Source organism: Neolamprologus brichardi, chromosome 3, assembly GCF_056152115.1.
Source record: "Neolamprologus brichardi isolate AB-2024 chromosome 3, ASM5615211v1, whole genome shotgun sequence".
Classification (NCBI taxonomy): Eukaryota; Metazoa; Chordata; class Actinopteri; order Cichliformes; family Cichlidae; genus Neolamprologus; species Neolamprologus brichardi.
The window spans coordinates 15,613,332-15,625,753 of record NC_142106.1 but is presented as its reverse complement, the minus strand read 5'-3'; the positions used below and the strand labels follow the sequence as shown (position 1 = coordinate 15,625,753).

At 41.5% G+C, this 12,422-nt stretch overlaps 1 protein-coding gene across 1 annotated transcript; it reads right to left on the bottom strand.

Annotated features, from left to right (window-relative positions):
- Positions 1-2,676: 2,676 nt before the first annotated feature.
- On the bottom strand, positions 2,677-12,088 carry wdr55 (WD repeat domain 55). Its single transcript, XM_087832574.1, has 4 exons — positions 11,533-12,088; positions 9,129-9,235; positions 6,242-6,511; positions 2,677-3,888 (listed from the first exon to the last, which is right to left on the bottom strand). The coding sequence occupies exons 1-4, from the start codon at positions 12,082-12,084 to the stop codon at positions 3,564-3,566; spliced, it is 1,254 nt and encodes a 417-aa protein (XP_087688700.1). The 5' UTR covers positions 12,085-12,088; the 3' UTR covers positions 2,677-3,563.
- Between the last annotated feature and the right edge of the window lie 334 nt (positions 12,089-12,422).

Sequence of the window (12,422 nt, the reverse complement as noted above, 5' to 3'; positions counted from 1 at the left end):
CACCAGCCCCAAAACACTGAACTCAGCTTTTAACATCTGGATAAAACACTAAAAGTCGGCTTTCACACCTTCATCTGTCTGTGATGTGTTTGTTGTGCAGTCTGTTAACAGTCCTAACACTGATGTGTTGTTCAGCTCTGAAATGTGTCCACTGAGCCGTCCTGATGTGTGTTACAAGAGGCAGAGCAGGAGTCCAGGTGTGCAGCTCGTCTTACCTGCAGCTCTGATGGAGGATGAGGAGGATGAAGGCTGCTGCTCAGGAGGATCTCTGGTGATTCTGCAGGTGGTGTCTCTGTGAAGAAGACGCTGCTCTCTCCGTCCGTCTCTCTTTATGTGGATCCTGGAGAGCGGGGATGGAGGTGGAGTCCATGGTGGAGATACCTGATGGGAACCTCCCACTGATGGATGCTTATTAAGCCTCTTCTTACACAAACAGGACAACAGCAACAGGAAACACTGAAATAAATTTGTCACTGCAGGATTAAAGACATTCAACAATAATGCTCTTCATGTCTTCTTAAAGCTCTTTGTCCTGCTAACAGCTGTGATACAACTGCATCTACATTTTGTCTCACACTCTTCGTGACTGTGGTGTTATGTAAAAAGATATTTGGCCTCACCCAGTGATGCATTTAATGCAAAAACGTACCCATTTTTAAAGGGCGTTGATTTGTTTATTCATTTGTTTTCATCAGGACCTGAGCAGCAGCATTCTTTAGTGCTGAAGAGGAAGTCACATGATGCAGCGTTGGTTCCTGGAACTAGGTCTGCTACATGTCAAGTCAAGAACTTGTACAGCTCCCCTTTATGAGGCTGTGTTCTGATCTCACTCAGAAGTCACTGGTTATTCAGGTAAAAGTGTCCCAGCATTTAATGTTCAATATTAAACTCATAGCAGAAGTTAACATGTTTTACAGGCTGACATAAAAACAGTTCGAGCATCTCTCTGTGGTTTTCTCCTTCATAATAAGCATAATCCTCAGTTTGGATCACATCATGGTTTTATATCAGGGGCGACTCCATAATGGTTGATGTGATGTTTCACTTTGTCACTTATTTTGTAGGGAAATATTTGGGGTTATTGCAAAAACAAAACACTGCACAAACATGGATCAATACTCTGATCAAATGAATAGATTTTTATATTTTGTGCAAGACTGATGAGATATGTGCAAATCATTGTTTTACAGACAGGCAGAGCAGAGGGCGGAGCATGTTGGAGAGGGTCAGTCAGCTGACATTTCAACACCTCGGATTGGACAAAAAACTGCGCGATATGTGAAATTTATACATTGTCAAACAAACAAAGAGAAAACAAATGTCTTCATGCTTCCTCATCCATCTGTGAAATTGGAGTCATCACACTGACATTTGACAGATTTGCTCTCTAAACAGCAACAAAACACAATTTTATAAAAGTTCAACCTCACAAATGCAAAGTTTGAAGCCTTCACCATCCAAAGAATAAAACATGCTCATGTGTTGTAAACCCGTTTGTCATAAGTTCAATTCATTCATAGTGTGTGGAGGCCAGAGATGGGCAGTAACGCGTTACTTGTAATGCGTTACTGTAATCTGATTACTTTTTTCAAGTAACAAGTAAAGTAAGGGATTACTATTGCAAAAACGGTAATTAGATTACTGTTACTTTCCCGTAGGAACGCTGCGTTACTGAGTTACTAAAACCGTGATTTTTTTTTGTGAGAATGTCTCATGACAGTGACGTAAGCAAGTGCGACGTTCGTGACAACAGTTGTGTGCAGATCAACAATGGATAATATATCGAGTGGGGAGAGAGTATGAGCGTGCAGCGTTTAAAGCGTGGAAGTACTGACCTTACTTTGAGTTTGATTCCATAAAAAGTGACAAAAACATTAGTGTCCGTTGTGGTGGGAAGAAAACTTCTTTTTACAGCGAAAAAAAACCCTAAACTTCTGAGCAAGCACCGAGTAGCTACGACGTAATGGGAAATTCACAGAGAAACTCGCGGATTCTTCCACTGACCGCTGCAGCTCACCTGCACCAGGGTAAACCTCCACCTACGCCACTCCTGCTTTACAGGTGAAAATAGAGCAAAAGGACCGCTAGTCTTTGACTTTATTTATTTTCTGCTGTGTTTTACTTGCATCTATTTGAAAGAGTGACTGTAAACACACACAAAAAAAATTATTTTATGTGCTGGAATGTGCAGAAAATAGGTTTAAATATTAAACAAATTTCTTCCAGTCAGAGAATGGTGCATATAATTTAATTTTTGCTTGATGCATAAAGTTAAAAGATTAAAACTAATAAAACAAGTTTTAAAAAGAGACTTTTCCATTTGATTACATTTTGTATGATGGATTATGTAGAAAAAGTAGAATTGGGCTGAAAGATCTATCGCTTTATCACCTATTCAGGTTGTAAATCGTGTTTTTAAAAAGTAACTAAGTAATTAATTACTTTTGAAAATAAGTAATCAGTAAAGTAACAGGATTACTTTTTGGGGGAAGTAATCAGTAATTAGTTACTTTACTTTTTTTAAGTAACTTGACCAACACTGGTGGAGGCATACATACCAAACATTATTTCCTTTTGGTGTATAGAGTTCAGTGTTTGCCTCGAGCATAAACATGAACATGGAAAACCAGCCTGTGCTGTTTGTGATTCTGCTGAAAACAAGAACACAACAATCAGTTATTGTAGTTTTAAGTGTTTAATGTGTCAAATTATACACAACACAAACACAACCCTGTCACAGCAATGTTACAAAGAAACAGGGGTTGTTATTGATCATAAGTCAATGACCCTCTTAAGGCACGACCCCCACTGGCCTTTAAATTCCTGGGACTCTCCACCATTTTGTTTTTGAACTGAAGAAGCTTCTTGGATGAGAAATGAAACATCTTCAAGTAGCTTAAACAAGTCCAGACGCTTTTCTTTCCAAGCTCCTTAGACTACCATCAGTCGGATGGCTGAGATCCGTCAATGCAAAATTAATACTTCCTTTTTAAATTTTAAGAGTTCAAATGAGTAATTCGTTAAATATAAACAACACTTTTATTGAGAGAAATGAGTTTGATACAACACAACTTTCAGCAGATTTACAGTATATCCTGCAGGCGTATAAATGTAACAGCAAAGTCTGTTTTTGGATCTTAGTGTTACTCTCGATCAGGTTCATCGCCACATCACCCGACTTCTGGTACTGATACCACAACATCTAATATTAAAGTTCTTATAAATTATTTTAATATGATTGACAACAGACATCCTCAAATTTTCAGACTAAATAGATTAACATTTGACAAACTGTTTCATGGAAGCACTGAGTTTCAACATGCACAACCAACCACTAAAGAGCCAGTACTGATGTACAGTATTAATATTGAAGAGCATTTTCTCCTCTGAGACGTTCACATTTAATCCCGGCACATTTCAAGAGAAAAAAACCCCTGTTAAGTCCTCAGTGGTTGTTTGTTTCTAACAATACTGGAATCCACCAAAGGCAAAGGCCCGACTCAAACAGCAGACACACCCATTGTCTAGGACTAATCTGCCCGAAGGCTTAATGACTACCATTTTCAATCACTGTCACTGTCACTGTCACCCTCCTCTTCCTCCTCTTCCTCTTTCTTCTCAGTTTCCTCTACAAGTCCTGAGAAGAAGTCATTGTCACCATGGGCCTTCTTGGTGAGAGACTTCATCCGACCGTTTTTCTTCTTTCTCTTGCGGTACTCATCGACAGTCGTGTTGGGTAAACTGGAAATATCCCAGAACTTTATGAGCTGGTCTTGAGCGCAGCTGACCAGGAAACGTGAGTCCCAAGACTTAGCGAGCTCTTCAACGGGTTCACCAACATGCTGCCCGATGCAGCCGATGACTCGGTTGGGAAGAAGGTTGACGGCTCTGATGGTGGAGAGACAGAGTGTGTTAGTAAGTTATATTGACAATCTGATGTCTGATGAGTCTTAACGAGTACCATTTCTTTATCAGCTTCAACATAAAACAACTCTGACTCAATGCAGTTTTACAGATGATCAGACAAACGTGTACTGACTATAGAGATGGTGTGCTGACCAATCACAGCAGCCCAGGAACTGATGGTTAAGGTCTTCGAGATTACTGAAAGTAAGCTGGTTTAAAATGCAAATATTTCACTTAGGATGACGATAATTTTTGAAAATGGCCTGAAGTCCAAAACCAAGATCAGAGGAATCATTGGTCAGGGCTCTAGAGTGAGACCAATTTGGTCACAAATGCGACCAATTTTTTCAATGGCGCAACTAAAAAAAATTTTTAGGTCGCACCAGTGCAACCAACTGTTCGAGTAACAGAAAAGAAAAAAGTCTTTGCAACTCTGAAAGTCTTCGTGTGGTCAACAGCAGACACACATTGGGCCCCTATCGTGGTCTAAACCAATCAGAGATAGTAAGGGGAGGGACCTCTCTGATTGGTCGTGGTCCAGATATTCATGTAGTCCGTGTGTACGTTTGAAAGTGCAGGGTGGGCGGAGAGAGAGAGGTGAGTAGGTTGAATAAAGTGATATCGATTCATTAAATCCTGAATCAACTTTTAAATCCATCCATCTTCATCCGCTTTATCCGAGGCCGGGTCGCGGGGGCAGCAGCCTAAGCAAAGAGGCCCAGACCTCCCTCTCTTTTAAATATAAATGTATTTTGCCAGAAACGCCAGAATCTCAGGTTAAAGCTCACAAAACTATTTCAACAACCACCAAACAGTAAATGAGAGAGCAGGTAAACACAAAGACGTAAACACAGAGCGGACCCGACGCATCAAAATCAGCTTTCTCTTTCTCGGCTTTCTCACCCGACGGCCCGTACACGGACACGCCGTCGGGGCTGAAAGCCGACAGCTCACCGATTCTGATGCGTTGGGTCCACACTGTGTTTCTGTCTATTTTTAGCTAGATTCTGAGCTGCAGGTTTTGTCTCTCTTAAACTAAAATTCACTGAACCAGCAGCAAAAGAAGCAGCAAACTATGCTTCACATTTGATAAATATCGTCATGAATTCCCTCTGACTTTTGCTGTTTTGCTTCCACCACGATAAAAATCGCACTTCATGCACAGCTCTCTCTCTCTCTCTCTCTGTACTTCAAGAACAGTTTCCCATCTCAAATCTGTTTTCTGCATTATTCATTCGCTTATTACCCATCAGTCTACCGTTGTTTACAGCGCTGTCGGCCACTGTGTTTTTGTTTTTTTTAACTTAAATGACCTCGGACAAGAAAGCCTAATTTCTGCAGTTCAATACTGAAGACATTTAAACTTCTTAAAATTATGCAAAATTGCAGAATATTTTTAAGGTTATCTGCTATAAAAAGCCAGACCAGGAAAATCTCCTTCATGTTTTTCTGTGTTTTATTCTCAGTTACTTTCACACAAAGGCATCTGCTGTGATGTTCAAATTTCTGATGAAGTCTCACATGTATCAGTACTGATAAATGATCAGAATTATAATATTTCTGACTGTCTGAGGCTAAATTGAATCGAATCAGGACTTTGAGAACCGGAATCAAATGGATTATAGAAATCAGTGATGATACCCAGCCCTAGTGAGCAGCCTAGGCCTGAGAGAAGTGGATGTAGCTGTGGGTAATTAGAAAAGATGAAAAGAACTATTGATAACTATTTTATTAAGTTAAGGCCTGATACATCTGAAATTCATAGCCACTGCTCTGACACGGTGCCATTAATCTCTAAACGCTGAAAAAGCACAGTGTATCCAGAAAACACTATATGTTGTTGTAAATGCACTGCCCAAGTGTCCCCTCTCACCACTGCCTTTCAGCGACAGGCAGCAGCAAACAGAGGAGGCCGATGTGATGATTAAGTTTAATATTGTCTACAATATTGCCAAAGAGTACCAAAGCACTTTAAGCACACTTTAATCATTTACAAATCAATATTGTCTGTATGGACATCAATTTCCCCCCCAAAAAAGTGCACATGTAAAACTGTGGTGTTAAGCGATGCGGTTGAAAAAAGTTAGTCTAGAGCCCTGCTGGTAGATGATTTTTTTCTTGTCACCAACATGTTGCACAGATGCTAAATTACCTGAATAACGCTCTGTGTTTTAGTGATTCTGCAGTAAAGGCTAACAGACGGCTAACAGGGCTTTTAATCGATAGTAATGTCAAAAGCAAGAAGAACTTTAATAATCTGCTTAAACTGGCAGATATTTCCAGCTGTATATCACACTGTATTTTGTATTAAACCTTCAATGTTAACACAACTCACCTGATGTACCCGTCTGTGGAGGCGGTGCACATGATGCTGTCAGTGATTGGGAGGACTTGGTCTATGGACTCAGCCTTGAGAGCGAAGCGGTCACTGGTGGCTCCAAAGCCGTTCCAGTTGAAGATGTAGATGGTCCCCTCGCTGGAGCCGCAAACCACCTTCTTGCCCCGTTTCATCAGCGCCACTGAGGTCAGATCACCACTCTGGTACTCGGACAGCAGCTCAAACCGCCGCCTTTTGATGTTGAAGACGCCCATGGTGCCATCGCCACTGTGACAAATCACAGCAAATCAGATTGGAGCTCAGAGGGTGGGCTCAGGATCACCATTTCTGGCTTTTTTCTGTACCTTAACTTCATCATATTGAATAAAACCCTGAAACGTTATGTTTTCACTAAGAACACCTAAGTGCATCAAGTTGGGGTTGAAATTTGGGAAACTTTCAAATTCATGTGATTTTTTTCCCAGTATTTTTGAGGCCTTATAGCTGCACATGACGTCCAGGTAAAAACTCCAAGGCTAAAAACATATCGAAGCTCTGCAAAAAACTGCAACCAAACGCCCACCCCAAGCGTCACAGTCTGTAATGGTTTTGGGTTTCCTTGGAGTATCTTGAGTGCTGCTGTCATGACTGACTTCTGCAGTAAGTTCTCTTGTGGAACGTATTTCTCGTGAAAACTGTACCAGGATCTAAATTAATGTTGTTTTCAGTTGGATGTCAACTCTTGATTTTATTGCTATAGCTCTGTACAGAAGTCTTGAGTCACGCGTCACTTCTTTATATTTTCCTTCCAATGAGTCAGGCTTTCTTGTCATTTTGAAAGCAGTTTAGAGCAATCAGATGCTTCACATTTGGGAAAGAGCTTTATATTACAGCATTATAATGATCTTAAGCAAACTGCCCATGCAGCAAAAACATATCTAGAAGGTGGTCATAGCAACTATTGACTTGCAAGCTTGTTAGAATCATACAAACTCTTTTGCTCTTCTATACTATATTTTCATAAATGCCTGCACATTTGCCATTTTTCTGGCAAATATAAAGAAATGAGGGCTGGCTCAGCACTTTGCACAGAAATGTATCTTGATTCACTTTATAGTAGCAGCTGAGCAGCACATGCGCTTGATGCCAAGTTGGGAAATCTCGACATCAATGACACTGATTATCAAAACATCAGCAAAAGATCCAAGTTAGACTTGAGCCTTCAGTCAAATGTACGTTCAAAACAAAGTGCTGACAGCCACCAGTGCTACTCCTCAGCCTCGTAGCAGGTACACTTGTGTTTAGGGATGGGCATCGAAAACCGGTTCTTGCTGAGAACCGGTTCCCACTGTTTCAATTCCTTGGAATTGTTTGCCAGTTTTGCAAACGATTCCCTTATCGATTCCAGTCGCCCCGAATGACGTCACCACGTTGCGGAGCGTCATTTACCTGGCAGGAAACACGGCGGCTCAAACGCTCAAAAGTTTAGTTATACTTGCAAAGTAGATATTTCATTTAAGGGAGGAAACACTACGAATATGCAAAAGCATTTGCTCACAAAACACGCGATGACCTTAAATGAATGTCGTGTTTTTAATTCCCCTCCGGACTCGTGAATCTCAACCCAGCAGCAGCGGTAACGTTTGCACGTCCTCTCCCGTCAATGCGGCAGGTAAATAATCAACTAACAGTGCATATTATGTTAGCGCGATCTGCCTTCTTACAAAACCTGCCATTACTGTGCATTTAGGTGATGAGAGACACAGACAGAGTCTGGCTCAGATGCTGGCAGTTCTCGCTGCAGTCTACCGGTAGCGTCTCCTTTCAGGCCAGGATAGACGAATGTCACCGAGCAGTGACTAAGTTTGTGGTAAAAGGTTTGCACCCATTTGCCACAGCAGATGATTTTCAGTAAGTGAATGTGTTTAATTGTAGGCAGGGACATTACTGGATATTCTTGTGTAATTGCTACAGAATAATTTATGTTATACTTTGTTATTGCTACACAATAATATTTATTTTATTATTTTACATTTACAATTTTTTTTCCTGGGGACCTTGTGACACCCCATTGAAGAGCCGTAGGCTGTGGATGTCTTAAGATCTCACTGTTGGGTTTGTAAGGCCATGTTACTCCTAAATTTCTATCTTGTTCAAAGAGACAATATAAAACAAAGTTCCAAGCTAATCGACCTTAGTGTTCTCCTTTTTTAAAAAGAATCAATAAGAGAATCAATAAAGAATCGAATCGTTAAACAGAATCAAAATGGAATCGGAATCGTGAAAATCTTATCAATACCCATCCCAACTTGTGTTATTAAATTTGACAGGTGATGTTTAGAAAAACTTGACCTCTGACCATGACCTTTTGAGGCCATGTTGTCATATTCACATATTTTGGTGTTCACGCTGTCGGCCTATCACAGCTGAGAGGTAAAGACAAGACCTTCCATGGTGGTATAACTTCTAGAGCAGCAAACTATGGAGGAGTTTTCTTATTTTCTACATTCAGTTATGCACGTTGTTAAATTTACCTTATTGTCAAAGCTGGATAGAGACAAAAAGTTAGGAAAGCAACTTGGGGTTTAGTATATTTCCCAAGGTTAATTTTGCATGCAAACTGGAGCATCAAGGAATCGAACCACCAACCTTCTACCTCCGGAGCTACACCTACACCATTGTGACACTTGGAGGCTGTGTAAATATGATTCGGTTGGGAATATTTCCAGTATTTATCAAGTTTTCAGAGCCTATGCTCTTCAGAAAAAAAAACTCTCAGAAAATAAAGTATTAAGTGAATGTAAAGTTTGCATAATTGTTGGATGTGAAAAGATCCAAGTGATCCAGAGAGATTTTTGAATTGTTCAGTAGATTTTGTCTGTAGTTGATCAGCAGTTGTTGTTACCTGGCTGTGAGCAGGATCCTCTTGGCTTGGTCCACAGTGATGTCACTGATGTAATCCTCATGGTGTTTTAGGTCCATGATGGCAGTCCCCTTCCTCATATCCCACACCTTCGGAGAGGAAACAAACGACAGGGAGGTAAACCTGCATTAAAAAAACTGAACTCACTGAAAGGGGACATTGTGGCCACCAAAGACCAGAAGAAACAAGGCGACAGCATCAATCAATACAGCAGAACACATCACCAGTGCTCTAGAGTCCAGTGGCGGTGTGCTTAACATCACTGCAATGCTTTGTATTGAGCTTGTTAATGTAAGGCTTCCATGAACCCATTCCACGAAGCTCTCTACGCACTGTTGTTGAGCTGATATGAAGGTCACATGAGGCTTGGAGGTCTGCAGTAACTGACTCTGCACAAAGTCAGCGACTTCTGCACATGTGCCTCAACATCCGCTGACCCCACTCTGTCATTTTACCACTTCATGGCTGAGTTGCTGTCATTCCCAATCACTTTCAGTTTGTTGTAATACCACGAACAGCTGACTGTGGAATATTTCGTGTTGTTGAATAAGTAGCATCTTATGACGGTACCACGCTGGAATTCACTGAGCTCCTGCGAGCGACCCATTCTTTCACAAATGTTTGTGGAAGCAGTCTGCATGCCTCAGTGTGGCAGTGGAAGTGAATCAAACACCTGAATTTAATGTTTTGGATGAGTGAATGAATACTTTTTACAACAGAGAGTGGGGACCCTGGAGGGAAAAAACATTACAACACTTTGTTTCCATCCTGGCTGGCACTGCATATGAAACATCCAGACATCACTACATGGTAATTAGCACATGATGCACCAGTATAAGCATAAATGGCAACAACGGCTGCCACTCGCTTACAGGATGTAAATAATGAATGGGCTAGTTATTATGCACGGTTTTTCACTCTGAACTCTGAATGTGCTTTACACAACTTGCTCCATAGACTGCATGTCTATGTCAAAGGATCACTGGATGACTGGAAAGCGCTTTGGGGTCCATAGGGACTAAGTAAAACACTATACAAATACAGGCAAGTATCATTTAATCAACCTCAATAACCCTGTGGAAAGGATGAGACGCTGGAATTTTCTCATACTAAATGATGACAGATGCTGTAGATATCCTCAATATGGAAAGATCCTCAGATTAAACCTTATTTGTTTCATTGGTTTCATTTTGATTGAGAATACTTTGACCTGTCAGGGACCAGCAGCTTGATTCTGGTGGTTGGATATAATAATGTCTAAAAACAAAACCCCACAAACTTACAATAAACAGACAAAATAGGGAACGGGTAACAGTTAAGATAATGTTTGAAACTTATCCGAAACATTTCCATATCTAAACTCTTCCTGGCCTATTTACTGCAAGACAATTGATCATAAGAGCAGCTTCAGCTGTTCCACTGGAACAATGTCTAACTGGCATCTGTGAAGCCCCACACTTACTTCAGTCCTTACTCTGTACTTCTAAATATCAGCTTTAAACTGAATTTATCATGTGAATTGTTGCATCATTTAACCCATTACCTCACCTTCTTCTGAATATCAGATTTTCCCCTGAGTAATTACAGTATTTTAGTAGTAAATAAATAAAATTTGCCAGATCTGTGTCATGGTTGAGCCCAATCGTCCAGCATGGTTGGACTGCAGCTTACAATTGTAGTCGTTCTTTTCTACTCCAGAGGTCCTCTGTGAACTCATGGGTCACTACAATCAGAACCGACAGAAGGTGAAGAACAGGTTCACGGCATGTTACGGCGAGCAGAGCGATGACTGCGGTCGCAAACTGAAGGAGTGGAGAATGGTGAAGTCTGGCGGGAGCGCAGAGATGCAATGTGCTCTACTTCAAGAGGTCCGGTTCAGGGAACCTTCCAGGCTCTGCTTTCTCATCCAAACCTCGCTCAGGATGCAGCAACTTGACTCCTGACAGGCACAGGTAAACGAGACCATATTTGACCTGTTTTGGCTTCCAGTACGTTTTAGATTTAATTTGAAAATGTCTGTTTTAAGTCACCAATTGCAGTCTCACCCTCTTAACTTTGTCAACTTTTAACTAAGCACGCTGCAAACAGATCTTTAAGGGCAGCTCACCTGATGCTTCTGGTTGTTCCAAGAAGCAGACTCAAGAACAGAGGAGACAGAGGCTTTGCTTTAGTTGCTTCTAAACATCAGAACAAGTGCACCTCTTCAAATTATGAACCCTCCAACACTCAACATCTTTAGTCCTCAGTGTTTAAATTTTGAATTGTTGTGTATTAATGACTGAATCTGGCACAAAAAGATCTCTTAAATCTCTTTCTGGTAACTGGGTGTGTTCTAAAAACGCAGACTCAAATTCGGGGTAAAGATGGAGCGAGACCCTGTTCAGACCTTTAAGGTGCCTCCATCGTCTCCGGTCGCCACGATGTTCTCGTCTACAAGGAGCAAACTGTTGATTGGCACCCCGTGGGCCCCTCGGATCCGTGTGACCAGCTGCCCCCGCTCCACGTCCAGTTGGTGCACGGCCTTGTCTCGGGACACGCTGTACAGCTTCTCTCCGTCCGCCGTGAAGCGAAGCTGGCGGCAGGACTTCAGGTGGTGCCCCGAGGACCACAGCTCCCGGTTCTCGCCCTCCGTGCACGAGTACGAGAAAGCGTACACGTCCCCGTCCACGTCCCCGCAGGCCAAAACGTCCCTGGTCGGGTGCAGAGCAACCGTGTTGGCAATCGCTTCCAGCTGGAGGTCCATGGGGGTATCTCGGATTCTCGGTCCTTGCGGCATGTCCGCATCCTCGTCTTTGTCCTCATCAGGGTCCGGATCTGGCTCGGAGCCGGCCGGCTCAGAATCAGACGTTTTGGGGTCTTGGGTGGTTTCCGGAGCTTCTTTTTGCTCAGTTTCCGAACTTTCTGTCGCTACTTCAACGTGTTCCGTGGTAGCTGCCATGTTGTTTTGCCTTTCTTCTTCTTTTACGTTGAATTAAAGAAGCGATGCAGGTGAAAACCAGCCTCATACCGCCCCCAAGCTGTAGTTAAATAAACCACACATACGCAGAAGAATACTCAGCAAATTAATATATTTAAAGGTCAAGAGGTAAAAAATAAACATGCTAAAGCTTACTCGCTTATATTGTGTGTTCTGAGGGAAATATTTGTAACTTTTTAATATAATAAAGTAACTCTTTAATATATATAATCCTGTGAGTACTCTTTGATGTTCATCTAAAAATAATTAAATTATACCAAAAATACCAAATTTAATGAAATATAATTTAATCTGATAAA